General features: G+C 41.4%; 1 protein-coding gene across 2 annotated transcripts; it reads right to left on the reverse strand.

Moving 5' to 3' along the window:
* Window positions 1–1,155: 1,155 nt before the first annotated feature.
* LOC120788692 (homeobox-containing protein 1-like) lies at window positions 1,156–25,665 on the reverse strand. 2 transcript variants are annotated; one of them, XM_040124673.1, is made up of 8 exons: window positions 25,431–25,665; window positions 22,564–23,247; window positions 10,088–10,173; window positions 7,628–7,738; window positions 3,986–4,139; window positions 3,607–3,689; window positions 2,379–2,474; window positions 1,156–1,262 (listed from the first exon to the last, which is right to left on the reverse strand). In XM_040124673.1, the coding sequence occupies exons 2-8, from the start codon at window positions 23,241–23,243 to the stop codon at window positions 1,156–1,158; spliced, it is 1,317 nt and encodes a 438-aa protein (XP_039980607.1). In that variant the 5' UTR covers window positions 23,244–23,247; window positions 25,431–25,665. The 2 variants fall into 2 exon arrangements, with proteins under 2 accessions (XP_039980607.1, XP_039980606.1); XM_040124672.1 differs by having other exon boundaries at window positions 1,156–1,265.
* Window positions 25,666–27,771: the final 2,106 nt, after the last annotated feature.

The following is a 27,771-nucleotide window of genomic DNA, read 5'->3' on the forward strand; positions in this document are numbered from 1 at the left end:
ACACTATGATCAAGCAAGGTACTGGGGCTCAAAATAGTAAATCAACCATACAATAGCTGCTGTAATGTGTTTTTATAGTTAAATTTCAATTTGTGAAAGCAAATTATTTTGGTCACCATCCAATTCTCTGGTTGAGGGTAATGTTTGTCCCCAAATTATGAATATGCAGCATTCTGGCAAACACATTTTGGCATGTTTCTGTGTGGGGTACCTGTGTTGGGGAGGTGGGCTCCAGTCGGTAAAGGCCAAATGGTCGGCTGAGAGGTCTCTTGTCAAAATAGGGCAGGTCACAGGCCTGGAGGTAACAGGATTAGTCAGTTAGCAAGGTAGCATTTGAAAGTGCAAATTCAAGTTTAATTTAGGAAATACTTCAAAATATACATAATTACTTCTGGTCTTTCTCTGGTACATTGTGCTGCTTGACAGCTTAAATACACCCTGTCTTCATCACTCATTAGCTACACCACTGAACTTTAACTGGCTTCTTTTTTTTTTTTTTCCCTAGCAACCTTCCCTTGACAGGATGGTCCAGGTTTGCATGTTGGGCAATCAAGAGTAAAGCTAGAGGACTTAACTGAAAGACAATCTTTTCATTGCTCCAGCTTAGTTTCCATTGCTTACAGGAATAAAGAGAAGAGAGTGAGCTTTTGTTAATTAATGTGCCTTGAGCAACAGTTCTGAGTAACAGTTCCTCACAAAATAGAGAACTTTATGTGCTGTCTATATTTGGGGAAGGACATATTCACAGTTCATCTGAAGGAAAATGGCAGACCACAAGACCACAAGCTGCTGCTTTAAATGAACACAACTTGAAGCAAAGTTAGGGAAACTAATCAATACAGTCAACTGATGTATTTAGCTGGAATAAAAGACATGTAGAATTCATGATCACATTTTACTAATGACTAGAATATTGAGTTTTGTCCAAGAACAAAGAGCCTTTCACCAAGGGAAGGATGTGAATTGCTGGCAAGACGCTGATCCAAAAAAACAAAGTATAAAAATTAAAATGAGTAAATACACATTAAACACAGCACAGTACAAAATGAAGACATAAAGCTGTGATACAAGGAAAGGTAACCTCCTTCTCCTGAGACCAGTGGCTTACAGTATTGTCTGGAACATAAATCTGGTGTTATGTGTCTTTTGGGACCCTCAATCACTTTCTACCTGCTCTGAGAAGTCATTCCCATCGATGTCATCGCTGTTGGAGTGTCCTCCGGGACTCTGGACATCTATCCCATGACTCTCCAAGATTGTGGCTTCTTGGAGGAAGAGGATGGATTGTTAGTTTTATGATGGATCACTGAGAATATCCCTCATTACTAACTGTAGAGTATAGATTCCAAATAAGGGGTACTTGTACCCCACAGATACGTTTGTAGTTACCAGGGGCTACGAGGAGAGAATGTGGAGAAGCTGAACAAATGTGAAAAAATAGAAATTACGATTTTATTTAAAAATAAATAACCAGCTGACACCAGAGTCAGCTGTAACATACAGTGGGTTCAAGTCTGAGACCACATCCCCAATTCTGGACCTTTTGCACCCCACTGCATGAACACTATATTGCAATTGAAAGTGCACAAAAACTAGGTAGCAGGTGCACAGAGAAGTCTAAGCAAATTACTTGAAGTTATGGCTAAATGGTTCCAAGTGCTAAAAGTAATGAATTGACTGTTACAATATTCAGGTAAAAGGTACAGGGCTGAAATCGTAGAAGTAATGGATAAATGGTTTAAATTTCCGAATTCTGCCGCTCTGAGTGGTAGCAGTAAAACCTGACCAAGTAGACCTTGACAGCTCAACTGTATGGAAGAAAAAAAATACTGGAATAACATCCACGTTTCCATAATTGATTGTGATAAATAAATTCAAATAACCACATTTGGAAAATGTGGTGCAGATGAAAGGGTACTTGAGTTAATATCTGATAGGGCTGACAGGTTGGGAACAACTGCTGTAAAGGGTTATAAATTACCAGATATTGGCACAGATTTTGGTTAAATGATACTGAATGTCATCTGTGGCTTGTTGTCTTCTCTACTGAGCCCTTTGGCTAGCGAGTAAGGGAGGTTCTACTTTACAAATCTAATTGGCATCTAGCAGCAAGAGGGATTTTTTAATTTCACAGCACTTACGGGGATACTTTACCAAAGGTCATCACAGACATCAGGTGATTGATGAACAATCATTAACCTAATTATAGTGATAGAATAATTTAATGGTGTGCCATCCAATGCATATGAAGAATATTATAATTGCTGTTATCAAATATGAAACAGTCCTGTTAACACAAAGGATGTCAATAAATGTGCAGTGCACTGCAATCAAAATTATCAATGGATGTCCATGGTCCCTCCCCAAAGCCACATTACCAATGTTAGCCCGTCTCTTGATCTCTTTACGACGATTTGCAAACCAGTTGTAAACTTTAAGGGAGGTGACCCTCTCCAGATCAGACAGCTTCTTCCCTGAAACAAATCATACAACAATCTCATTACTCAGTGCATCCTGTATCATTTATTTCACTTGAATCTCTTCCTATTTCACAATGATGGGCATTGTTCTATGTTATATATCTGCTCCCTCGAGCTGTGAACTGTACTTTTATAAACACAATTGTTTTATAACTGATGGTTATAAAACTACTGAAAGGAAAAAGTTGGATTTGATCTGTAAAGTTCAGATCAACTCCAAAAGATATTAGATCTGAAACCACAGCCACCAGGGTCTTCTGGGGATTAGCAGAGTGAGTAAGAGGGACTACTAGGCGTGAAAATAAGAATTAATGCCTTGTTTTCATTGAAACATGACTACACAGCAACATTCTGGACACAGTCATTGAGCTGGACGAGCTAACTCGCTACTGATACGGAAGGTTATCATCGCTGTCTGGATTGTGTGTATATCTACAAGGAATGGTGCAAGAATGCCGTGTTGTTCTCCAGTGGTGGCATTTACAATCGTGAAATAGCGGACATACTATCTGCCGATGGAATTCACCACTGTTTTGAGTGTAGCAGTCTACCTGTGAGAATTGTACAGCAACATCAGCAATCAAACAGCACACACTGACAGATTTTTCACCATAGCTGGCAACTTCAATCATGTAAATTTAAAGGCTGTTTTATCGAAATTCCACCAAAATGTCAAGGTTGCTACAAGAGGAGAAAATACACTGGATGTTGTTCACATCCAAGTTTTTGCTGCCAATGTCAGGGTGCTCACACTTATCCTTAAGACTGTGTGGTGTTTGTATGTATGTCTTATGTTACACTGAGGTCCATTAGGAACAACATTTCGTTTCCCTGTGTGTATGCCAAACATATGAGCTAAAAAGGACAATAACCCTGAACTTTAACCTGTATAACGCATCAAATGTATAAAGTGTGTTTTATGTCCAAGATGCATGGCTGACAGATGATGTGTTGTATGAGTGTTGTTTGGACACATTTGTGGAAAATTTCCATGGTAATATTCAGAATATTTAGAAAATATAGAAGAACATTTTTTCAACAGCACATGAGCATTACACGAAACAAAATTTTAACATTACATTATTTTTACAATGCGGTACACACATTCCTGGTTTGTGTGATTTACCTGGTTTCTGAATAACAGCATTGCAGGCATTTGCAATCTCTTCCCGTTTGGCCTCATCTGGGTACTGGTTGTCATTGAAGTAGCTATAAATAACAGAAGAGCCAGTCTGATTAAATTAATTTCTCTACACAAGGACGATGTCAACAAACAGAGTTATGCTGCTTGGTATGTACTGTATGCAGTACAATCAAGCCAATATTGAGTGTATACAGAGTGTATGACAAGAGTCACAGGTTTCGTTTCTTCATTGTCCGGCCATTTTTGAGGACAGGTTGCAATGTTTCCTCAATTCCATGTGGAAATAAGCGAGAAGTTATGAAAAAAAACTCCCATTTATGGTTTTTAATCTACTGCTTTTCTTTTTCCTTTCCCTGTTCACCTCTCCATCACGGCCAGGCACTCTTTCCTCCAAGTGAAGCGACTTCCCCGACGCAGCCGGAAGGTACCAGGAGCAGTGGTGAGGGGGGGTGGGGTTTGCCTCCACTCCATCTCCTCCAGAGGCAACGGAGCTGGCCGCATGTTAAGGGTGGCACCTAGGGAAAGAAGCAGCAGAATCATTGATAAGTTACAATGGAAGACAGTACATCTGTCTGGAACAGTCAGGCAACAATCCGCCTCAGGAAGATACAGTTTGCAGGTGTGTATGTGGTTTGGAAGCACAAAAATGTGCCTGTAAAAGTCTAAAAAATATGTTGTTAGAATGTGTGTAGTGGTTGTTTTGACAGATGAACTGAGCCCAGCACACAACAGCTAGAACAGCGCATCCCTGAAAAAAATGAATACCAGAATGCGCACCGCCTTATGCAAATCTTACACAATATTCTGATTATGAACTTGACTGAATAGTGCTGACGAAGGCTGTGCTGACTCATGTCATATCATGACCAGAGCAGAAAGGAAAACTAAACAGAAGACTTCATTTGCACTCAAACTCAAAACTGGCAACATAACAGCTAAACCCTTGGATATATTATGGGGTCAGCAACTCACCCTCATTGCCATAACCTAATCTGACACAGACATTGTCAACGAGGCCTAAATGGGTCACCCTGCAACAGTCCAAGTTATCAGAACAGCATGAATGGGGCATCTGTTTATGTGCAGCATTGAAAGAGGCGTGTGTGCGGGGCTGGGCTGAGCTGGGTCAGGCTCAGTCTGGCCATAAATAACATAGACCAGTTTCCAGTCCTGATGGTTTCGGCAGGGCTCCACCGAAAAACATGCCAGAGAGTACAAGGCATGAGATGTCCTCTGCCTGGCTATAGGTTGATACAGCATGTCCACGTGTATACATACACACACAGTCAGGATCCAAAGCCAGGAGGAGGCCTGTTGTTTTTGGTGTTAACCATTTACAGAGTAGTGTGGATTTAAAGTTGAAATAAGGTGTACGAGACAACAGAATGTCATCTTTTGACTATGAGTCTTTCTCCTGAGCAGCAAACTAAACAAAACTACTCAACTAATACAAAACTAAGGTTAATTTTTGTTTCCTATGTAAACTCTGATTTCTATTGAAAACTATTTTAAACAAGTAAGATTATGACATAAACAATGTTTCAGAAGACTTGAGACTTGGACTTGAGTCACACTTCTGTCTCCAAAATGAGAAATTGAGACTTGACTCTTACAAGACTTGACGTGATAGAATACCGGAAATCAAAAACATTCAAGTGTCAAGTTGTAACCTGGTGAAATCCTGAAACAATAAAAAAAAAATTGCTGTGCATATTAGATTATTAGGCCTGTGGGCCATCACTATCAACAACAGAAAATTAACATGTATCATTCATATAAATATGAACAAAACCCACATAGAATTTATACTGTCCAGTTCATTTGCAATTCCTCGCTGACTCACTTTAGTGACAATTTAACAGGTGAATTCAGATTTATTGTCGCAGTAATGTTACTGTAAGGCAGTTGCATTTAAAATTAAATTTAAAAGTAAGCAATTAGCTTTACTACTATCCATGATCTTTCCATCTATGATGTTGAATCCAAAGTGCTTCCTCACATTAGTTCTCAAATGGTTTGGTGTCATGATTATCTGTTCTTGGCTTTCTAGTTTCCACATTTTTGCATTAACAAAGAGAACAATTACCTAGTTTTCTGATTCTGCAACACGGCATGTAATGGGACTGACTGACAGTCCATTTGTACAAATATGCCGTACTGGAGTAAAAAGCAGAGCCTGTTGTGCTTCAACGCGACAAATTAAAATTAATATTGAACTTTTTCCCATCTTACAATGTTAGTTTTGTATTTAGAATAAAAAGTGATATGTTCAGATTTTAAGTTATTTTTACTGTCAGCATTTAGGCCTGAACTTGAATGTTGACTTGCAATTTTCTTATGAAGATATGAAACTTACCCTCAACCTTTACCTTTTTTCTCATGAAAAACTAGTTTTGCTGTGTATGTGTTAAGACACAGTCAGTAAAAAATGAAATCGATAATTTAAAATTAATTTTAAGTCAACTCTCAATAATTACAGGCATTTATATACATTCAAGTGAATTTCATGCTTCAGAGCGTGTCCGGCTGGTGCGTAAAGATAGCGGGGTGGGCAAAGAGCTGGGGTGATGCATGGCTCGCAGACCTGGAGGACACACAAACACACAGGTGGCTCTGGCTCAGGAGGTAGAGTGGGTTGTCAACTAACCGGAAGGTTTCGATCCCCGGCTCCTCCAGTCCGGGGCAAGATACTGAACCCCAAATTGCCCCATATGTATCATCGGTGTGTGAGTGTGTGTGGGTAGAAAGTGCAGTGTGTATCGAAAAGAGCACTAAATGAATATGTGTTTGAATTGGTGAATGTGGCAGCAGTGTAAAGCGCTTTGAGTGGTCTATAAGACTAGAAAAGCGCTATGTAAGTGTAGTCCATTTACTATTACCGGCTAGTGGATTGTCTCCAGCAGCTGCGATGGAGCACGAACATAATGCAGCTGGATGCTATGAACATTAGCGCACAGAGCAAAGCTTTGGTCAGCAGGCATTTGGAGAATGGAGATGCAGAGTTTGAGGACAGAGCCCGCCAGTGCATTCTTTCTTTTTAAGAATGTACCAAATTGTTGATTTGGCCACTCAAAACGTTTCTGGCAACTTTCTGAAAGGTATGTTTTGTTTTATCTGCCTGATAATGGCCTCCTTCAAGTGCAGCAGTGCCTCTTTGGACTGCATATTGAGAGTTCCCATGAACAGCTACGAAACGCAAATTCAACACTTGGAATCAACTCCGCACCTTTAATCTGCTTAATTGGTCATGAAATAACAAGGGTACAAGCCACACCTGGCCATGAAACTGATTGTCAGTCAACTGTCCAATAATGAGCCTCTGAAAACGAGGGACTATGTATAAAAATGGCTGTAAATTCTAAACGGTTACTATAACATTATACTTATGCACCTAACTGTATATTACTGCAGTTTATGACTAGTAGGACTTTTATTTGTTGAACTATTGCAACTATTAGTTTATACAACTAAAGCAGAGGAATACTCAAAATTTTGATAAATGGGTGATTTCCCAGAGTGCTGCTACCTTTGCATTATAGTACATTCTCTCATATCCTCTTGTTGGAATTGGACATTAATGATATTTCTTATATCACAATAACACTCAAAGTCAGCTCCTGCAAACTGCTGCTGTTACAATCTTGCCCTACTTTGTCTCCACCAGCCTCCAATTTGTTTCATAAGTAAAGATGCTTCTGCTAACGTATTAGATTTTACATGAAATGTTGACACTGACGATGCTGGCACTGTCTGGCCATGCAAGATTCAGATATTTATCTTGTGTTCACGAAATAGATTTTTTTTTTTTTTTGCCCTCTTTTGGCACCTGCTGCATTCCTCACCAACCTGGAAGGGGATCCCTCTCTGATGCCTTTCCAAATTTTGCTTCCATTATTAACCACATTACTTCAATAAGCAAGACAAATAAATGTGACCAACACACACAAGCACGCATGCACGCACACAGTCAAGAGAGAGCAGGGGGTAATAGAGTCAAATGTACCTGGTGTGGTTTTCTCCAGCGTGTACCAGCGGTAGAAGGCCCTCTTCTTCTGCTCACTCAAGTCAGAGCCATGCTGCAGTAGCCAATGGGAGATCCTGCTCTGGCTGATGCCTGGAAAGCAGCCAGACATCAAATTACAACAGTGTTTTTCATCAACCCCCGGCATAATTTGTAGACAACGCTTAGAAGAAGTCAAGAAAGACAGAGTAGAATACTAGAGGAGAAAAGTATTTTCTCTCTCCTCAGCTCTGGCTTAATTTCTTCTCCAATCACTTGTTTCTCACAAGGCTGTAGCCTCCGAAGTACTGCTGGGCATTTGCATTTGTTTGTACCAATTGCCTGTTAAATTTGAAACTGCTGATGAGTACCCAATATTCACTGACAGTTGTGAAAGGGTTTGTGCCCTTGAACTCAAGAAGTAGTGTTAGGTGCATGAAGCCAAAATCAACAGTCCCATCTTTTAGAAAGATTGCCCACACACTGACAAAAAAAGTTCAAGAGGCACTTCAGATGCAAAAACAATCAGTTTATTCCATGTGCAAAAGGTAACATAATGAAAAAAAAAAAAAAAAAGTGAACATTTAAGTCAAAGGATTATTGTCACCATTACATTATATATTAAAAAGATAATGTTTTTCTCATTTATCAGCAAATTGATAAACCGGTCTAACAGGTCCAGGATTATTATAGGTAAATGTAAAATTTTCCAAGTCGGCAGATTTGCCATGTCTTCTGTATTTTAACTTGTCATGTGCTTGTGGTTCCTGCGTTTTCTTATCAATACATTTTAAGGGTTTTATAAATACTTATTATTATTACTAATGTTTTTTTTCTTCAATGTATGTCGTCTACGATTAGGAGAAATTTTTCATTCACAACCTCGGCCAAGTTACAGTACAGTCCAGCATCCTACACTAAAACTCCTGTCACAGTCTACATATAAAGTCTCAGGTTATATCTACAATACTCACGTGTCAATATCTTTGTTCATCATCTGTGATGTTAAATATCAGAGCTCCACACAGATAAATAAAAAGAGTGCAACGTGATCAAAGATCAGTTGTAAAATCCTTGTACACCATGGAGCGTCTCTCCTGATTGGCTCAAAGCTCTGTCAGCTAAAGAGTCGATCACACTTAACAGCAGTGGAGGAGGTTCCACCAGCATTTGGTTCACAAGTAGTTTCGTCAACTTTGCAAACATTCAGCACTGGAGCAGAGAATATTGTAACAGCAAACAGAATCGAGTTGCGATGCTCTGCCCCTTATTTCTATCACTCTCCTTTTTCCACTACAGTTAATTTTTTGTCAGGTCATTTTAAACCTGACTCAGTTTGTAACAATTTAAAGACTGTCATGATGTTATCTTGCTTTGCTCTTTGTACGATGCTGCAGGCTAAAAAAAAGTGAAGTGATTAGACTGATAAAATGAGATTCAACTCAACAGGCTTCTGAACTGCTGATTTGAATCATCAACGTTTAGGTGGAACCTTAGCATATGATAATGTGATTGCCTGACGCGTCCAGGAATCCACAAAGAAACTGGAAAATTAGGCTTTCAACATGAATCAGTAGTAACACAAATTGCTTAACATAAAAACTTAAATTTAAATTGAAAAGAAGCACATTTTACAATCAATAAATGTGCAAGACAGACAAAATGATGGTATGTTTGCAACAGAAAACACCTAAATCGACTCCTGTCACAGTCTACATATAGAGTCTCAGGTTATATCTACAATACTCACGTGTCAATACCTTTGTTCATCATCTGTGATGTTAAATATCAGAGCTCCACTCAGATAAATAAAAAGAGTGCAACGTGATCAAAGATCAGTTGTAAAATCCTTGCACACCATGGAGTGTCACTCCTGATTGGCTCACAGCTTTGTCAGGTAAAGAGTAGGATTGGAGGAGGTTCCACCAGCATCTGGTTCATAAGTAGTTTTGTCAACTTTGCTAACATTCAGCATTGGAGCAGAGAATATTGGAACAGCAAACAGAAACGAGTTGTGATGCTCTGCCCCTTATTTCTATCACTCTTCTTTTTCCACTAAAGTTAGTTTTGTTGTCAGGTCATTTTAAGCCCTGACTCAGTTTGTAAAAGTTTACAGACTGTCATGATGTTATCCTGCTTTGCTCTGTGTACGATGATGCAGTCTAAAAAAAAATGAAGTGATTCGACTAATAAAATGAGATTCAACTCAACAGGCTTCTGAACTGCTGATTTGAATCATCAACATTTAGGTGGGATCTTAGCATATGATAATGTGATTGCCTGATGTGTCCAGGAATCCACAAAGAAGCTGGAAAATTAGGCTTTCCAAACGAGTCAGTAGTAACACAAATTGCTTACAATCAATATATGTGCAAGACAGACAAAATAATGGTATGTTTGCTACAGAAAACACCTAAAATCGACAACAGTGTATCAGAGTGTGTCAGTATGTCTGCTACTAACCAGTAACTTGTGCCACTACTGCCTGAGAGATCCTCCTGTTCCCAAGAAATGCTTTGATCTCCTCTTTCACCATACTGCTGTCCCTCCTGCAAACACACAGCACCAATGAGAGCATAGCAAATACAATTTTATACACTGTCAGCAGCTAAATGTTGAGTAGCAATGTTTTATTTCACAAGAGCAAAAGTACAAAGAACCACCAAATTCTTATAAATTTAGTAAGGTGAGGTAAATCCTAATTGACAGACTGATATCAAAAAGACATGTAGCAAAAATAAAATGCACGGATGGCTGCTGTTGGTCAGAATTTCAGCGTTTATTTTTTCCACTGTTTAAGATGGATTTACACATGTTCAATTCTGGTGCAAGTTGTTGTATGATCATTTATCCTGCATTAACAACAAACACTGCCTTGTGGATCTCTTTTGTTGTTGTTGCTGTGCTCCTTTACATCAGACTTAGACAAGTTTCTTTGTTTACGTTATAATTACTAAGGCCTTTGTTTAATGTCAGATAATCAAATCTGTGTTTTTATATTGTACCTATTTATGGGAAGACTTAAATTTAAGGCTCCCTTTAAATCTGAGCTGCATTTTGAAAGCATTATTAGTGTATTTTTCTTTGTTTTTTTGGCTCCCACATAATCAATGTTGCATTTTAGATAAAAACAAAAGGAAATGACTCTATGAATTAAAGTCACAATCAAGTAATTTAGATTTTCCAAATGTATTTAGTGGACATGTTTCCACTATTTCAGTCCTCAGCTGGGAAAAAATAAAACATGCAGAGACTTGCAGGCGTGGAGGGTGGTGAGTGAACATTCACACAGTGTATCCACCCCATTTTCTGGTTTCAAGCCCAATGCCCTCCCCTATACATACACAGTAGCACACACATACATACAACAGCACCGACCAACAAGTTTATGACTGTTTTGGCTTAATCCACATTCAGCTACAGATTGTGAACACCAGTCTTATCCTGATTTATCTATGCGAATGGCACATACTTTTTTTTTTTTTTTTTTTTTTAAATAAACACAAGAAGGCATTTCTAGCAGGTGCCTACACCAGCCAACTTTAACAGCACTGCTACTCAAACCATGCAATCACAGCATCCATTGAACCAGTCAGTATCCCAGTCTCACACAGTCAAAATGGAGAACGCATCAAGGTCCTGAGTGATGTTAGCATATTACTGAAATGAAAGTGCGTCACAACTCTCGACATCCAGCATCAATATCCTCCACAACAGCCTCTTGCAGCATAGCTAAAATTAGAGCTCTAAAACGCTGCTTGTATCGACACCAGTATATCAATGTAGCACAAGCTGAAGTATAAGACTGAGGAAAAGTGGGAAGAAGGCAGGGGTGGGGGGAGTTACCAACTATAAGACTTAAATTGAAAAACATCATGAGGGCATCGTGGGATTGTTGACAAGCCTAACCCTCCTGTCACGCCCTGCAACCCTGCTGAGCAAGACACTGGAGGGTCCAGGCGGAGAGGACCAGGGCTTTTGAACACTACTTAACTTCTTGGGCTGTCAATGCAGCAAAGAATGCACAGACCAGTACAACTAAACAACTGCTACATAAGAGCATGGCACAACACAGGAGAGCCAATTCCTCAGGTCAGGACTCAGCAGGTCACATTTTAAGGACAAAGTACACTATTTTCAGGACAGTGATGTACACATTTTGGCCAGAGCAGACCGATGGTTTGAAAGAGTAGTGAAATAAGCCATCTTTGTCAATCTGGAGCAACCGTCACTAAACAGAGGAGGTGGTCTGAGACACCACCTATCAGCCACCTACAATGCAGTTCTAAGTTCACTCCCCTGACAGCTGACCACCCCAGGACTCATGTGACCTCAATGACTCACTTTTCACCCTAGCAATCCTCAAGATGTTAGCACCCATCCACACCGACTCACATTGAGTCATTACGTTGAGGTCACATGAGTCGTTGACCCAAGTCAACAAGTCCATAGCAGTAACAGAGTAATTTCATTTAACGTTTCCAGAGGTGCACAATTGACAGGCTTTTTCTTCCTTCCTTCTTAGGAAATTACATCCTGAACCATAAAGGCTTCTCCAACATTAACCACAGAAGATTTCTCTCTTTATGCAATAACATCTTTGGTCACTGTACACATTACTCAGGAAAAAACACCTTTATGACTGTCTGTTATTTTGATACTCAATTACAGAATGTACATCATTATGAGGTACTGTCAAGCTGTTCAAAACAAATATGCTAATCACAACTGTCATTTGGTGCTGCTGTGCTCAAGAAATGGAATCCCAGCCAGCTCCCTTTAAAAGAACACTTCCCCTTTTCTGTTTTTTCTTTATTTGTTCAACATTGCATATTTAGTTGTCATTTATCTTGCTTATTGTCTGTGCAATTCAAAAAATGAACAACAAATGCTATTCACTAATTATTAAAAAATCACAAGTGAACTGCAATAAAGGCTAAATCCTGCCTCTGCGTCAAGCAGAGTTAAAATTATTTTTTGATTACTTGATTTCTCAATCTGAAAGTTAATGTGGGAAATGATATTCAGTTTGTTATGTTTTGCTCAGTTAGTTACACTGTAGAATAGAGAGGTATCACTTAGTACATTCCATTCTCCATTTCAGTACCTGTTTGGGCTAATTCGAAGGACAAGAAACACCCAGGGTCACTGTGCCCTGGCATGAGATAGCTGCTAACAGAAGATAACGGGAAAAGGGCAGTAAACATCTGTACGAAGAAGGAACTGACTGAACCCCGCCTAAACGAAGAAGTACTGAATATTGGGGGGGCACAAATATATAGCCAAATATATACTATTGCATACTATGTGGAACTCAGACATAACTGGGTACGCGAGCGAGTTGTGTCTCCAGATATATCTGTAAGGTTTAATGATGTTTTGTTTTACTAAGAATAAAGTCTCCGAGTGATCTCTCCTCATCAAAGGACCCGTGAAGCCGGGATGAGCGAGAGGTTCACTATTGGGCAGTAGCACTGAGCACGAGGGGTACTGACGGCTCCAGGTCGACCGCGATACTAATGAGGTAAGCAGAACCAGTTTAATCGAACTCTGCATATTTGACCTGAAATACCAATATTTACGGAGCCTGAAAGTAACCTGAGTGTGAAGGTGGAAAAAGGGAGATGCAGTTTGGGCAGCATGTAAATTTAGTGGCTGTGGTAGCCTTGGTATGTGGCCTTGGTTTGGCAACCCCCTTACTTTCTGACGAGGGAGTAAGCCACGCGGACAGGGTCCGGTGCGCTGGGTTAGTAGTCCCGGGGAGTGTTAGGTCCCCCGAAACTCTGTTTAGGCAACACGTCAAATTACTACGGAAGCAGAAGGAAAAACTGGATTGAAGTCCCGGTTAGGAAGTCTCGCGAGTTTTAAAAAAGAGGTAGAAAAACACGTCTCGAACACGAAAAACCTCCCGCTCTGTGAAACGGATAGTTAACGGTGATAACGAAGTGGAACGGAGGAGGATGAGAGAGAAGTAGTGTTCGATTGGGTCAGTTGCTCGGGTGAATGCCATACAAACTGACTGGCCAATACAGCAAACGGAGGATAATTATGGACGGAGAGTTGGATAACGTAGTAGGCGAAGGAGAGTGTAAAAAGGGGGCGAGACCCCGGTGGAAAACTCTAAACGAACAAATTAAATATGTTTTAGTGGCGGTCGGTAACATCGGAACGGAAAAAGAAAAAGCTGGGGTGAGGGCGAAAGCGGAACGGAGTATAGAGCAGTTGCTACAGGAGAAAGGAGTAGAGAAAGGGGCTCGGCGAGCGTTGAGTGAGCTCCTGTGGGAGAAAGAAAAAAGTTATAAAGAGTATTAGGGAAAACGTAAATGGAGGAGGGAGGTGAAAAAGCAAGAGGAGGAAAGACAGAAATGGTTTCAATTAGCCATGTATTGTCAGGGAGCAGACCATTTGGGCAAAGAAAATAACAGGAGAAAAAACAAAATTTTCACCCCCACCTTATGAGAGAAAAGGCCCGTCAGCACCAACAGCTTCTATCTATTCGGTCCTACAGGTTACATCAGGAGAATTTCACGTAGAAACAGGGCCCACGGAGCGCAATCACAAAACAGGTAAAAGACAAACAGACACACTCAGGGAGACAGGAAGGGTACGAGAGTGAAGGGAAGGCTATAGTAAGTGGTGAAGGAAAAGAGACAGATGAGGATTGGGATACAACGTCCACATCTGAGGAATCAGAGGCAGACAGCAAAACTCATGGTGCATTTGTGCAGAGAAGTAGAAGAGAGAAAGTGGAAGTGACAAGAAAGAATAAGAGAAAGTCTGAGGGAAAATCTAAGAAATGAGCCACAGTAAGGGGATCTATGATGGGAACATACGGAAGCGAAAAGAGAGGTGAAGGGAGGTCTGAGAGGTCATTGGGTAGAGGAAGTAGAACTAAAGGATGAGGATGAAGAAGAAGAACAGATAGCTGATTTATTGCTGGAAGGAGCGGGACAGACGCTAAAATCCCCAGAGAAGGCAAAGCAGAGAACGCATAATATGGAGTTGAGAAATGGAGCAGAGTATGGATCAGGACAGTATCCCCTCATACAGATGGGGGCAGGCGGAGGAGAAAGATGCAAGCCACTCAGTTTAGGAGACGTACAGGCATTGGTGTATGACAGCTCAAGACCTTAGGGAGATTGAAACTAATGCAGGGTCTATGAGGACACCAGATCAGGAGCCTCTGAGCAGAGTGGTGGGGGCCCTGAGTGAGGCCATTAGAGAGAAATTTCCACTACCAAATGTAGCTGCTGTTCCTAAACTCGCCTGGAAAGCGGGGCAAAAACCTAGGGAACATCTAGAGTGTTGTAAAGAAGAATGGTCCAAATATAAAGGCTGTCATCCGGAAAAGAAAAGGTTACAAGAGGAGTTGTTCCAGAGAGCAGTAATGGAAGGGATCCCAGAAAAAGTTATTTTGAGCAATCCAGATCTACCAGGCAGTGAATCTCATGTGTGGGAGAGACACCTAGTTCATCATTTACAGCGAGCCAAGGACAAAGCAGGAAAGGAGGAAGATAAGGTAAAAGAATTGCAAAAACAATTGTTGAAATTACAGTTGGGGGAGGCTAGGCAAAAAGCCACAGATAAAAAGAAAAAAAGAGACTGGTGCCAGTAAACAGATGGTGGCTGGAGCCTAGCCCGACCTTTACCCCACCCCACCATGGGAGGAGCAAGGTTACCATCCCACAGGGCCTCAAGGGCGGGGATGGTCTCGAGCAAATTGGGGAGGGAGCAGGGGAGGTGCCCGAGGGGAAAGAGGTTGGTTCAGGGGAGGAGTAAGGGGCGGCCCACGCGGGGTATGCAGTCAAGGGGAGGATGTTTCTGTTGTGGCCAAGACGGACATTGGGCGAAGGAGTGTCCGTATGCCAACCCACCCACACGAGGGAGGGAGCGTGGTGGACCTCCAAGAGGTGGAGCAGTGGCACCCAATCCGCAGGTAGCGCCGCCTCCCCAGGGCCAGTATCCAGTGAGTGACTGGTGGCCTGAAGAGGAGGAGGAGGACAGCCAGTATTGACACACCCCACAGAGAGACCCCGATAGTAAGGCTGAGGCAGATCCTATACTATCTCTGAGGGTAATGAACAACACCCTGCCGTTTCTGGTTGACACAGGGGCCACATATTCCACCATGAATGAAAGGCCCTCACAGGACAAGATTTCCAACGAGACTGTTGAAGTTGTGGGTTTCTCAGGGGTAGGACAAAAGCTGCCTGTTACTAAGCCTCTTCCGACGAGAGTGGGAAGTCAGACATTACTCCATCCGTATGTTATCTCCACCAGTGTACCAATCAATTTAATGGGCAGAGATTTGCTCATTAAATTAGGAGCCAACATTCTGTGTAGTCCCGAGGGGCTGGTGGTTACACTCCCTGATAAGACTCGAATTATCTGCGGACACTTCTCAGTTGAAGGAGGACAGTGGCTGCTGAGATCCAGCCAACCTGAACTAGCTGACATCTACTGGGGGTTATTACAACATGATACCCCTGAACAGCATGGTGTAATGGTGGCCTATCTGCAGTGGAAACCCTGGATCTCACTCCTCGAACCGTACCTTCCTACCCCGGACCCACCCCATGTCACCCTATTTTATAATCGCTCGAACACCGAGTGGTATCAAGAACAATTTGACGAACGATTAGAAGGGAAAGAATGGAAATTGGAAACTAAGAACATCTATGTGGGGCCAGAGGGTGTAGCAGCAGGTGGTACCAAATGGGTGAAGAGGCAGTGCCCCATGGGTCACTAGACCTAGATCCCATCCATCAGGCTAAAGATCTGGGTCCCATGGTGAAAAGGCTGTGGAGACCACTGATTGGTTACAAACACAGATCCCACAAGTTAGCTTCTCTACCAGCTGTAAAACATATTGTATTTCCATGACAGCTACAGACACTGTTTTGTTGCAACATGATCAAATTTCACAAGAGCATGGTAGAGAGAAAATGGACCATCCTAAGGTAGCAGATATATTAGTTGAGATGCCAGAATCGTTCTGGTCATCAGGGTCCACTGATGTGGGACTGACTGACTGCACTCCAGTTACGTTTGAGGTAAAAACAGGCCGTCCTATCTGGCTGAGACAGTATCACAGAAAACCAGCAGAGGAAGAGGGAATAGCAGAGACTATAGAGGGATTGCTAGAAGTAGGTGTGTTAGAACCTACCATGGAACACTCCAATTTTACCTGTTAAAAAACCAGGCACAGGTAAATACCGGATGGCACATGATCTAAGAGCCATAAACGACATCCTCACAACACCCAACATTTCAGTGCCAAATCCATACATGGCACTGACTAACTTGAGACCAGACCAGAAATGGTTCACATGTATTGATTTGGTAGATGCATTCCTTTGTCTACCGTTAGAGGAGCAATGTTGAGACATTTACTCGTTCACCTATAAGGGATGGCAGTTAATTTTTTGCCCTATCACCAGGCTTGTTTAATCAGGTTTTAAAAGCAGCGTTGGAAAATTGTTCCTTACCTCCAAAAGTTACATTAATTCAGTATGTTGATGATTTGCTGTTGGCAGCACCCATCCCAGACACCTGCTTTGAAGCAACAGGAAATGTTCTCCTCAAATTGGCAGAAAAAGGGTTCAAAGTAAGCAAGACCAAATTACAGGCAGTATGGACACAAGTCTCTTTTCTGGGGAGAGTGATATCACAAAAGGGGGCAGGGCTCTCTTAAGCCCATCGCACCACCATTCTACATCACGCCAAACCGCAATCAGTCAAAGAAATGTTATCATTTCTCGGATGGACAGGGTACAGTCGGAACTACATCTCCAATTACACTGGGATAACACAGACTCTGAGACGATTGGTTAGGGAACAAGCCATGCGGAATCTGAAGGCAACCCTGACATGGATGCAAGAAGCGGAAGCCGGGTTCATAACATTGAAACAGAAATTGGCACAAGGAGCAGAACTAGCCCTCCCCGACTATGGTTCACCATTTTATCTGGACGTTTCTGAAACAGAGGGCGTGGCAAACAGAGTTCTGTTTCAGAAAAAAGGGGGAGGTAGGAAAATATTGATGTATGTGAGCGTAATGCTAGATTCAGTGGAAAAAAGACATCCCAAGTGCACACAACACGCAGCAGGAGTAGCAAAAATCATCCAGAAAACCGCCCACCTAGTAATGGGGCATCGACTAACGGTGTTAACAACACATAGTGTGGTAGCATTTGTGAACTCTCAAATGTTTACTATGACATCACTCAGACAGCAGAGACTCTGTAAAACATTGGAAGCTCTAAATTTAACATTCACGCACGAAGGCATCAACATGGCAGACCGAATGGGCTCAGGAGAACCACATGAGTGTGCTCAAGAAGTGGTAAAGGAGGAAAAGGTTAGAGTGGATTTGGAATGTCAGACAATCCCAGGGTCAGAAGAGTTATTCACAGATGGATGTTGTTTTAAACATGAAATAGAAGGACTGAAAGCAGGATATGCAGTGGTTAAAAGAGAACAAGACAGATTTGAAGTTATAGAAACAGGTCGGCTACAGGGGCCACAGTCAGCCCAAAGAGCTGAAGTAAAAGCCGTTATTGCAGCTCTAAAATGGGGAACCGGGAAAGAGATAACCATCTACACTGACTCAGCCTATGCAGCAGGTGCAGCACACGTAGAACTAGGTCAATGGGTCAGAGCAGGGTTTCTCACAGCAAGCAATAAACCTATCAAACATGGGGGAGATGAAAGAACTGGTGGAGGCACTGTCGTTACCAAAAAAGGTGGCTATCGTTATATGTAAAGGGCATGATACGTAAAGAGGTGTTCAGTGTGTACCATGTTTAACTCAAAACCCACAGTAAAACCGGAAATGGGAATTTTCCCGATCAATACTGTTCCAGTCCAAGGAATAGTAATTGACTATGCAGACATGATAGAGGCAGTTAGAGGATATAGGTACATCCTGATGTGTGTGGATACATTCACAGGGTGGCCAGAAGCATGTCCAACTAAGAAAAGATAGCATCTCAGTGATAAAGTTTTTGATAAATCAGTACATTCCAAGACACGGTTTTCCAGAAAAAGTGAGGTCAGACAACGGAACTCATTTTAAGAATGCAAATCTGCAACAGGTGGAGTCAATGTTAGGGCTGAAGCATGCGTTTGGAACAGTGTACCACCCTCAGTCCCAAGGGAAGGTAGAAAGAATGAATCAAAACATCAAACAAAAATTGGCTAAAATCTGTGCACAGACCGAATTGAATTGGGTAGACGCACTCCCACTGGCATTGATGTCAGTGAGGAGCTCACTAACCCAAGGGACAGGTTTTACACCGTATGAACTGCTGACTGGAAGACAGTTTCCAGGGCCAGGGGCAGGGATCAAATTAGAACCGACAGAAAAAGAACAAAGGGAACATAAGACATATTTTAATGAACTCCAAGCTCTCGTTTCAAGTTTCTCAAAACAGGTGGGAGAAAAGCACGTCCGGACCGGAGAAACCACCATCCCAGCTGCTAAGTGGATTCTGCTGGAGGTGGACAGGCCCGTTCGAGGTGACAGAGAGGACGTCCCACGCCATCCGTCTGAGAGGAAAAGGTGAAACGTGGTTCCATTGGAGCCAGTGTACCATCGCAGAAGAACCATCCTGATCCCTCACCAAGGTCCAGGAGCATTTCCAGCAGCAACAAGAAGAAAAGAGCACTGACTCGGCTGAGTCAGAGAAATCCCAAACCTCAACTGAAGGGGCAATATAATCCCCTGGTCTGAGGAACGGTCTCAGGGTAGTCGACCCCTGAGACTGAAGAAAGAAGAAATACAGTGAATATGTCCCGAGGTGTATTGTGTGTATTGATTATTGTTTGGTTGATTGCTTGTATCATATTTGCTCTAGCATTATTAAAGTTAGCTTTATCCGGAGGTACACGCTTGGGGTAATCACACATCCAGTAAAGTCACTGTGAGATAATTAGAAGGTTAAAAACTCCTGAATTGCCTACGTAGTACAAAAAAAACTAAGAAACCCCAGTGTACAGATGGGGATGTGGGGCTCTCCAAGGTGGCTAGTAGTTACAGGATGTATTAGTGTGTTGGTGTTTGAAGGGTTTCCTCGTAGCAGGGGGACATCCAACTCCAGAGGTATAAGATCTCCAGGTCAAAATGTCATACAGGGCTCCACCAATCCGTGCCTTAGGAAATATGGTGGAGTAGAATTGAAGTATATTAAAGTTTCCACTACAACCTTCCAATTTGATTTATGTGATGTTATTCCATGTGGTCGTCACCCTCCTAGTTGAAGGGACTATGAAGCGTATGTATGTGGCTTGGGAACCCCAGGAATAGACAGTTGGTGCTCCTCCTGGTCAGCAGTTTGGCACAGCATTGATCCTTATTACTCACCCTCTAACACGTGGCGAAAGCAGAAAAATCGAAGGGGGGCATCCCAGGTTTCTATAGCCAGAGGTCAGTTTGTCCAAATGGAGGGGAAGCCATCTGTTAATCCGTTGTTATTTTCCATCCGAGAGATGCGACAGAACCTGTATGGTAAGCAGATATGGGCTCCCGGTACCTGCCACAAGGTAAATGAGGATTCATTTTACTTAATCTTAGGGGTAGATGTATCCGGGATAGACCCTATGGGGTTAATTAAGATCAGTCTGTTAGACCCACCCAAAACTCCACCACCTAATGCAACAACACCCAGAGAGGGGGACACGGCTCGGACTCCAAGACCAATACCAACTCCAATCTCACCTATAAAATCCCAACCAGTAATTAGTTTTGATTACACTCGACTCAAACCCTTAGATGTGATAGCATTAGCCACAGGTTACAGAGAAAATAACTTATGGTTAGAATGGATAGCTCAGACATTTGACCAAAAGGTGGGAAATTGTGTAGCATGTGCAGCCGCCAGACCACAGCTATACGCCGAACCAGCTCCATTATTTCCCGATGACAAATGGGGTTATGATTGTATGTTAGGTTTAACACATCAGGCTACTCCCAAGAACTGTACCACACTGGCTAGTATTTTCCCACCCATCATCCACACCACCTCAACAGGGGGATTTACACCTCACAGAGTGGAAGGAGGATATGTATGTTTTAATTTTACATCAGATTCCCCACAGAGTAATCATGGCAAGATCTCTCCAGATTGGTGTAATGTCACTTACCAAAACAAGACACTAATTGGACCATGGGCCAGATCTGGAATCTACTATTACTGCGGTAACAATTGTTTGTTTGACATAACTGGGTACGCAAGCGAGTTGTGTCTCCAGATATATCTGTAAGGTTTAATGAAGCAGTTTGTTTTACTAAGAATAAAGTCTCCGAGTGATCTCTCCTCATCAAAGGACCCGTGAAGCTGGCGTGCTTCAACATTAATCAGCAACTATTTTATTAGTTGCACTAAATCATTTTTCACGCACAGATGCTAGTCATTCACTGGTCAGCTTTTCCATTGCGAGGACTTGCTGCTTTTCTTTGCCTTATGTGATAGTAATTGTGAGTATCTTTGGGGTTTGACAAAAGAAGATTTGAAGATGTCACTTTAGGCTTTAGGAAATAGTGATGGGCATCTTTCATCATTTTCTGTCATTTTATAGACCATACAATTGATTCAACTGATCCATTGAGAAAATAACCCAAATTACTGATAATGACAAAAAGTTGCAATACCAGAATCAAAGTGTGGTGCTGCCTGCTGCATGTGTAAAGGGCTGTCTCTTGTAGTTATCTAGGGGTTCTCTCTGTAGCTCCACCTCCTCAAAAATGTAACTGCACATCAGGGCTACCTGAAGAACTTTGACTGATCTGCTTGTACTGTTTCCATTTCCAGTAATTTTCGTTGTTAATGAAGACAACAAGGAGCTGGTTGAAGAAAATTTGTTCAACACCTCGGCAAAATTTGGCCTTTGTAATCTACCAAACACACTGCCAGTGCAAACCTTCGCTATAATGAAAGACTGCCAGATAATGTAGGACATACCAATTTTGTATCTCCAGTTTAACCACTTCAACACCTCAAAGTACTATTTCACCTTAAAAGTAACCGTTCTCCCTGAAATGACACATAGTCGCTCCCAATTTCCAGTGGTACTGGCATTCTTGGCATCAGTGTAACCAAACAAATAATGATGGAATGGACTCCATGAATGATCAGCTCATTTCGTTATATCACCTAGCATAATTGCAGAGTGGATTAAAAAAAAAAAAAAAAATCTTTCCAGCACAACCAACACTTTCCCAATAATAACAATTACTGTAACAAAAAAAGGAAGTCAGACTGTGACAGCATAACTATTTTCCAATAGTCAAATCTTTGTGAACATAATCTGTAGCCACAGACAAAGTAATTACACTACTTTAGCAGGTAAACCAACCTTGGACTAGCTTAAATACATTCTTTTCTCATTTAACATTAAACCTTCTTTTTAAATTTGAAGTTCCAGAATGGAAACTAAATGGACTCTGTGGTGAAAAATGCTTTCTGAATCTGCTCATGAAGTTCATGTTATATGATCAAAAGCTCAAAGACTAAATGGACTTTGTCGTTTGATTGCTTCCTAACTTCTGTTTCCAAGGTCAAGAATTAACTTTGAATCTCAGTTTTTAAATCTGTATGCCTTCCAAAAGCAGCTACACACAACGGAGCTTCAGCAGAGTTTCAGCTGACCATTCATTCATTCATTCATTCACTGTTCATTTCATCCAGCAAGAACAGTTTAGTAATTTCAAACATGGTTTGACTTGAGTGAATGAAGCTTTTCACACTAGTAAAAGACAACTCAGTTAAGCTATGAAACTACTAGAAAACCACAATCTCAGATGAAATGTAGTCTCGTATGTTACGTTTGGCACTCAACTGTTGTCCAGTTGAGTGCCAAACTCAAGTTGGACAAATGGCTTAAAATAAAAAGTTTCAAACACTAAGTTTTATAGCTCCATTCGTCCTGCCACCACTGACCTCATCAGTTCCTCCACCTTGTCATCAATGTCCAGGTCTTCTTCTGTAGCTTCAAACCCAAAAGCCCGTGCTGCAGCCGCGCTGTTCACTGGATATCGTGGAGGAGACAGCTTCCCATTGGGTGTAGCAGCTAAGCTATCACGCCCATTCTGTGACAGCGCCACCAAGGAGACTGGTGATGTCAAGATAGCAGAGGGTGGTGGCGGTCCTGGAGGCGGAGAGGTGTCGTAGCTGTTGCTAGGAGATGGCGAGAGTCCCCCGCTGCTGCCAAACTGCGTCTGTGTGGCGGTAGAGATTTTGGAGGTTGTGGAAGAGGAAGCAGCCACAGAGTGATTGCCAGCGCTTCCCTCGCCACTGTTGATGGTGCTGTTGTTGCCGTTGCATGACACGGAAGAGGTGGTGGTTGCCGAGGCAGTGTTGTTATTGTTGAATGATGTGGTAGTTGTATTAGAGGCAGAGTTGTTGGTGCAGCTGTTTACCCCGCCTACTCCATAGGAGGAAGAGGAGGAGGAGGAAGAAGAGGTGCGGCGGCCAAACTTGTCGCCATGCTCCCGGTCCAGCCGGTCCAGAGTGTCAAGTGCATGCAGGATCTCCTGCTTGGTCATGCCGGTGTGACGCAGCCGCTGTAGCAGATCTATCTGCTCAATAGTGAAGCGCGGCTCCTCACTGAACTCGGACATCCTGCTGTTGGATGAGAGACAAGACAGACAGGTTGTGAGACAGAGGAGGAATATGAGGAGGAGAAAGGAAACAGGAAATGCAGGGGGAAGATAAGGAAAGGAAGTGGATGTTCATGATCTGGAGTAGAAACAGGAAAAGAAAAAAGGGATGGAGAAAAGGAGGAGCAAGGACAAATGTCAGGCAGAAATGCGACAGATGAAGGGATGGTGAGGATTAAGTAGGAAAGAGAGAAAAGAAACACAGTTGCAGATGGCAAGAAATTGAGAATAATGGGAAAGGAGAAGTGAGGCAGGGAAAGGTAGTGGAGTACAGTTTGAGGGGTAACTTAGAAAGAGATGGGTGGGAAAGGAGAAAAACTGCAAGAGAAAATAAAAAGGGAGCAGATAAGAAAAGGAAGACAAGGGCGAGAGATATAAGTGTGAAAGAAAAAGGGAGGGAGAGGCAGGGCATAAAAATCTGCTATTTCTGGGAACCAGCAGCCAACACACACAGAGTGCCAGAGTCACCTTGACAGCTGATGCTATCTTAACACACTGTATGCTGTTCTTTAAGAGCAACAATATATCCCCGGCTCTGCACATCTCCCATGCTGTATGTTTTTCATATGCAATTTGCTGTGCTAAAAATCAATGAAACTGGAATCGGACTGCGGTAGATATTCCATCTTCTGTGCCTGCCCAACCTATGCTGATATGATAAATGGTTTAAAAGGGGTCCCCAGCATTCTACTACATCTGCATTAGTCTAAACTGTTCGGAGAACAGAAAAAAACCAAATGACTTGAGAGCACATGTGGTGTTTTATGGTTATCATAAAGGAAGGTAATATGACAAAGGTAAATACAAGCCTTTAGAGGTCTGAAATGCCAGGCTTTAAAAGGAGAAGAACAATTGCCAACATTTCAGACGGTTACAGGGAAAGTCACTTTGAGTCAGCTCTGAAATAAATTACTTCTATTCCACAGAATAGCTTAGTAGCAATGGTGAACATTAACTAGTCTCTTAAGTTGTCATTACAAATTCATGAGGAACACTACTAAAGATGTAAATCATTATCAAGCACAGTTACACTGCAAAACAACTACAACTCTCAAAGTGGTTATATGAACTAGAATTTCACTGCTTTGAACACATACATACACGCACTATCTACTTCAATAGTCCGATTATGTGGTATTCTGTGCAATCACATTGTTTGTTGCAAACAAAAGGATGAGTGAGAAATCCTTACCCGTCCTGTATAAGTATTTACCAGCTTAACTATTCACTTTGGCTAAAGCTGGTTTAACTGGTTGAGCTACACTGAGCAGAGGTTAGCCCCTGGAATAAATTAATTTTAGTAATAAATAAATTAATGCCCTAGATGAGTATACTGTAGGTCAAATAACACAGGCTGGACAGGTGTATAAGAAGTTTATGACTGATCCTTCTTCTGTCTAAATATAGGACAAGCGCAACTGAAATGGGGCTGTGTTTGACAGATGGTAAAGCAAATTTCCTTTTCCACATCGTTGGCGGGTATGATAATGACTTCATAAGAGTCCAACCAAGTTCAAGAACTCAGAAAGGAATAAATCACAGTTTCAATGTTGGTTTTTTCATCGTGCAAGCAAAAAGAGACGAGGTATTCTCACCCTTAAATACAGGTTGCATGCATCAGATATTCCCACTGCAAACCAAACTCCCCTTTCTATATTGTTCCAACCCTAAATTTGACTATAGTCCCTGTTAACTTTTCTTCCTGCATGTGTGTTTGTTTTGCTGACTATGGGGCCTGCAGTGAGAGCACAAATCGTGTCAGCGCTGCAGGCAAGCCATTGGAGATGCCATGTTTCACGCCCTTTGCCCAAAAGCTAACGTTAGCAAATATTCCTGTGTCAGACGGACAATGCCCTGTGTAACGTTAAATGAGCCAACCTGCAACCCTGTAAAACAGGATGATTTCAATCTTCTTCAGTACCGCTGCCGCTGAGTTTATACTGACAACAGTCAGTTCGTATCACAGGGGGCGGCTAGCAACTTCAAATAGGCTATTTTGGTAGCATAGGGGTTGTGGATTGATTAGCATAACATGCTAGCCATGCCAACGCTGATACTAGCTGAAGTTAGCTGATGTCGCTGGCTAGCGAACGTTTGATATTAATAACATCACTTTGGGTGTTGTAGATACCTAAGTACATGACTTACCTTGGTTCAAATCGTCGACTTAACCATTTAAGTTTGCAAATTGAGCAAAGACCCCTGCGTCTTTTACTGCAGCCGAACAATTAAGCAATTTGATTACAGTGCCCTGTCCGACCTTTTTCCAAGGATTTCTAATCAGAGGCGAATTATTTGCCTCTCTGCTTTGTCTGTCTGACAACAGCCATATTGACAACTAACACCTCCGAGCAGCTCTGAGGGAACTGTAGTTTTACACTCACATAGGCCTCTACCACGCGGCAGCATTCTTTACACTAAAAACTACAAATCCCTGAAACGAGAGCGAGGGGGGGGACCTGATAGCTCACTGATCTACAATTGTCACAAAAGGCGATGCAGTTTTTCATGTGGCCATAGAGGCTGCTTCTGCTCTTAACCCTGCTGCCGCTGCTGGAGTGAATTGTGTGAGTGATGTCTGGCACAGAGGTCACTTGTACAACCTCACCAGCACCTACTGACAGGCATAAATGAAACACTATACAATTGAAAATCAGAAATTTTATTGCAGTTTGGAAATAAGGTTGTTGCTCGATTTAAAAACAAAGTAAATGGCATTTATTCTTTCATTTAAGAGGGGAAAAGGAGAATATCTAAATTCAGCAGTTTTGATGAAAACACACTACAGTATAATGATGACCCAGACTCTCGAATATTAAAAAAAACTCCCTCAGTATTCACAATATAATTGAATGTACAACGTACGCATGTGTATTAAGATTGTCAATGTAAGAAACTGTAAAAAAGAAAGTAATGGATATTAACAAGGCTTGATTACCAAGTGGGTAAAGTAGATAACTGCCACAGGGCAAGAGACCATCGCCAGCTCATTTTTGTTAGGTGTAAACGATCATGTGTAGTATCATCTCCAAAAGCAGACCCACCTAAGTTACAAACCTTGCAAATGTGTGGATCTCTTTACATATTTTTAGTTCTTAATGTTTCAGATGTGCAGCACCAAGTTGTATGCTCAGCTGCTTTAGGAGGAAGAATATCAGCAATAAAGAGAAATTAAAAGAGGCTTAACTCTGGAGAGGAAATGCATCCAGGTGGCTAACTTAGCATGCACATCAATTAGACATTTCAACTGAAAACCAGAGCCCATTAAAGTTAACCATTCATATTTTTTGCTGTGCTATTTCCTTCTATTCAGCCTGCACCTGTTGTACCTCTGCAGAGTTGTTGCAATTATTGACATTCTCTTTATACTCCAGAAAAATAAGTCTGGTGACACCATGTTGTTGCCTATTTTGTTGATAAGCTATACTGTTTTATTCTTAAACTCACTGTTATGAGCTTTAAAGAGATAATAATAATAATAATTGCTTACAAATGCAGAGGGAAAGTTTTTGTGTCAGGTAAAATTCCATGGATGATAATTTTCAAATATGTAGTTTGATACAGAGGTCATGCTGGGAAAATAAGAGCAAGGAAAAGAGAGTAACAAGTGCTCTGCTCTCCTTTAACTACAGACAAAGATCTTTTGAACAGGCAAGTCAGATCAATTTTAAAACATTTGTATTGCACAGTAATATATAATTAATATTAATGCTTTTAAAGGAGGTGTCTGTGACCTAACAGTCATGCATTGTACAAAGTGGACTCATAGTGCTCATATAAGGTGCTTATGATGACATATTTACAGACTGCTATATGAGATACACTACAACTTTCACTTAAAAAGCAGTACCACAGATTTTGTAAATGAGGTTTGAATGCTGCTCTGCAAAATCTGTGCAATTTACTATATAGCCTTGTAGTCATACTGCCCCCATGTGACAACTATTGTCCAAAAATAATCCTCAGTGAAAAAAAAGGAGTGTTTTGTCCAATATGTGTTGTTTTTTTCTGTCTGCACGGACTGATCTGATACACATTAGAGTTATCTTTTAGAGTTATCTTTTATTTGGATTTTTTACATTTGTGTGATTTTTTTATGTTCTTTATACAATATAGCTAAATTGGTTTCTTCACTGCAGCTGTTAAACTCATGAAACAAATTGAATTTTGTCCATAAATGAGGTAGACTTTTTCAAGTCTAGAAAATAACTATGTTTTTTTTTTTTTTTTTTACAATAGTAACTAACTGGGTTTTCAATTCTTCATTTAGAGAAAAACCATTTTTGTAAAATTAAAGTGTGTATTCTGTGATGCTTGTTTGATGGACGATCATAATATCTCTCCTAGCATGAAACCTTTTCTCTTACTGAATAAAGTAATTTATAATTTGTCCACCTTTTTCAGTGATTTCCTTGTTGATTTGAGAGTCTACCTATGAGAAAAGAAAAATCAAGTCATTTCTTTTTGTATGAGGAAAAAAATAACACAT

Source organism: Xiphias gladius, chromosome 4 (assembly GCF_016859285.1).
Source record: "Xiphias gladius isolate SHS-SW01 ecotype Sanya breed wild chromosome 4, ASM1685928v1, whole genome shotgun sequence".
Lineage (NCBI taxonomy): Eukaryota > Metazoa > Chordata > Actinopteri > Istiophoriformes > Xiphiidae > Xiphias > Xiphias gladius.

Coding starts and splice junctions, on each gene's coding strand:
- LOC120788692 (XM_040124672.1), bottom strand. CDS start 23,243: ATGTCCGAGTTCAGTGAGGAGCCGCGCTTCACTATTGAGCAGATAGAT. Junction 10,174..22,563: donor AAGGTGGAGGAACTGATGAG/GTCAGTGGTGGC, acceptor GTGTGTTTGCAG/GAGGGACAGCAGTATGGTGA. Junction 2,475..3,606: donor TGCTGTTATTCAGAAACCAG/GTAAATCACACA, acceptor GATTTGTTTCAG/GGAAGAAGCTGTCTGATCTG.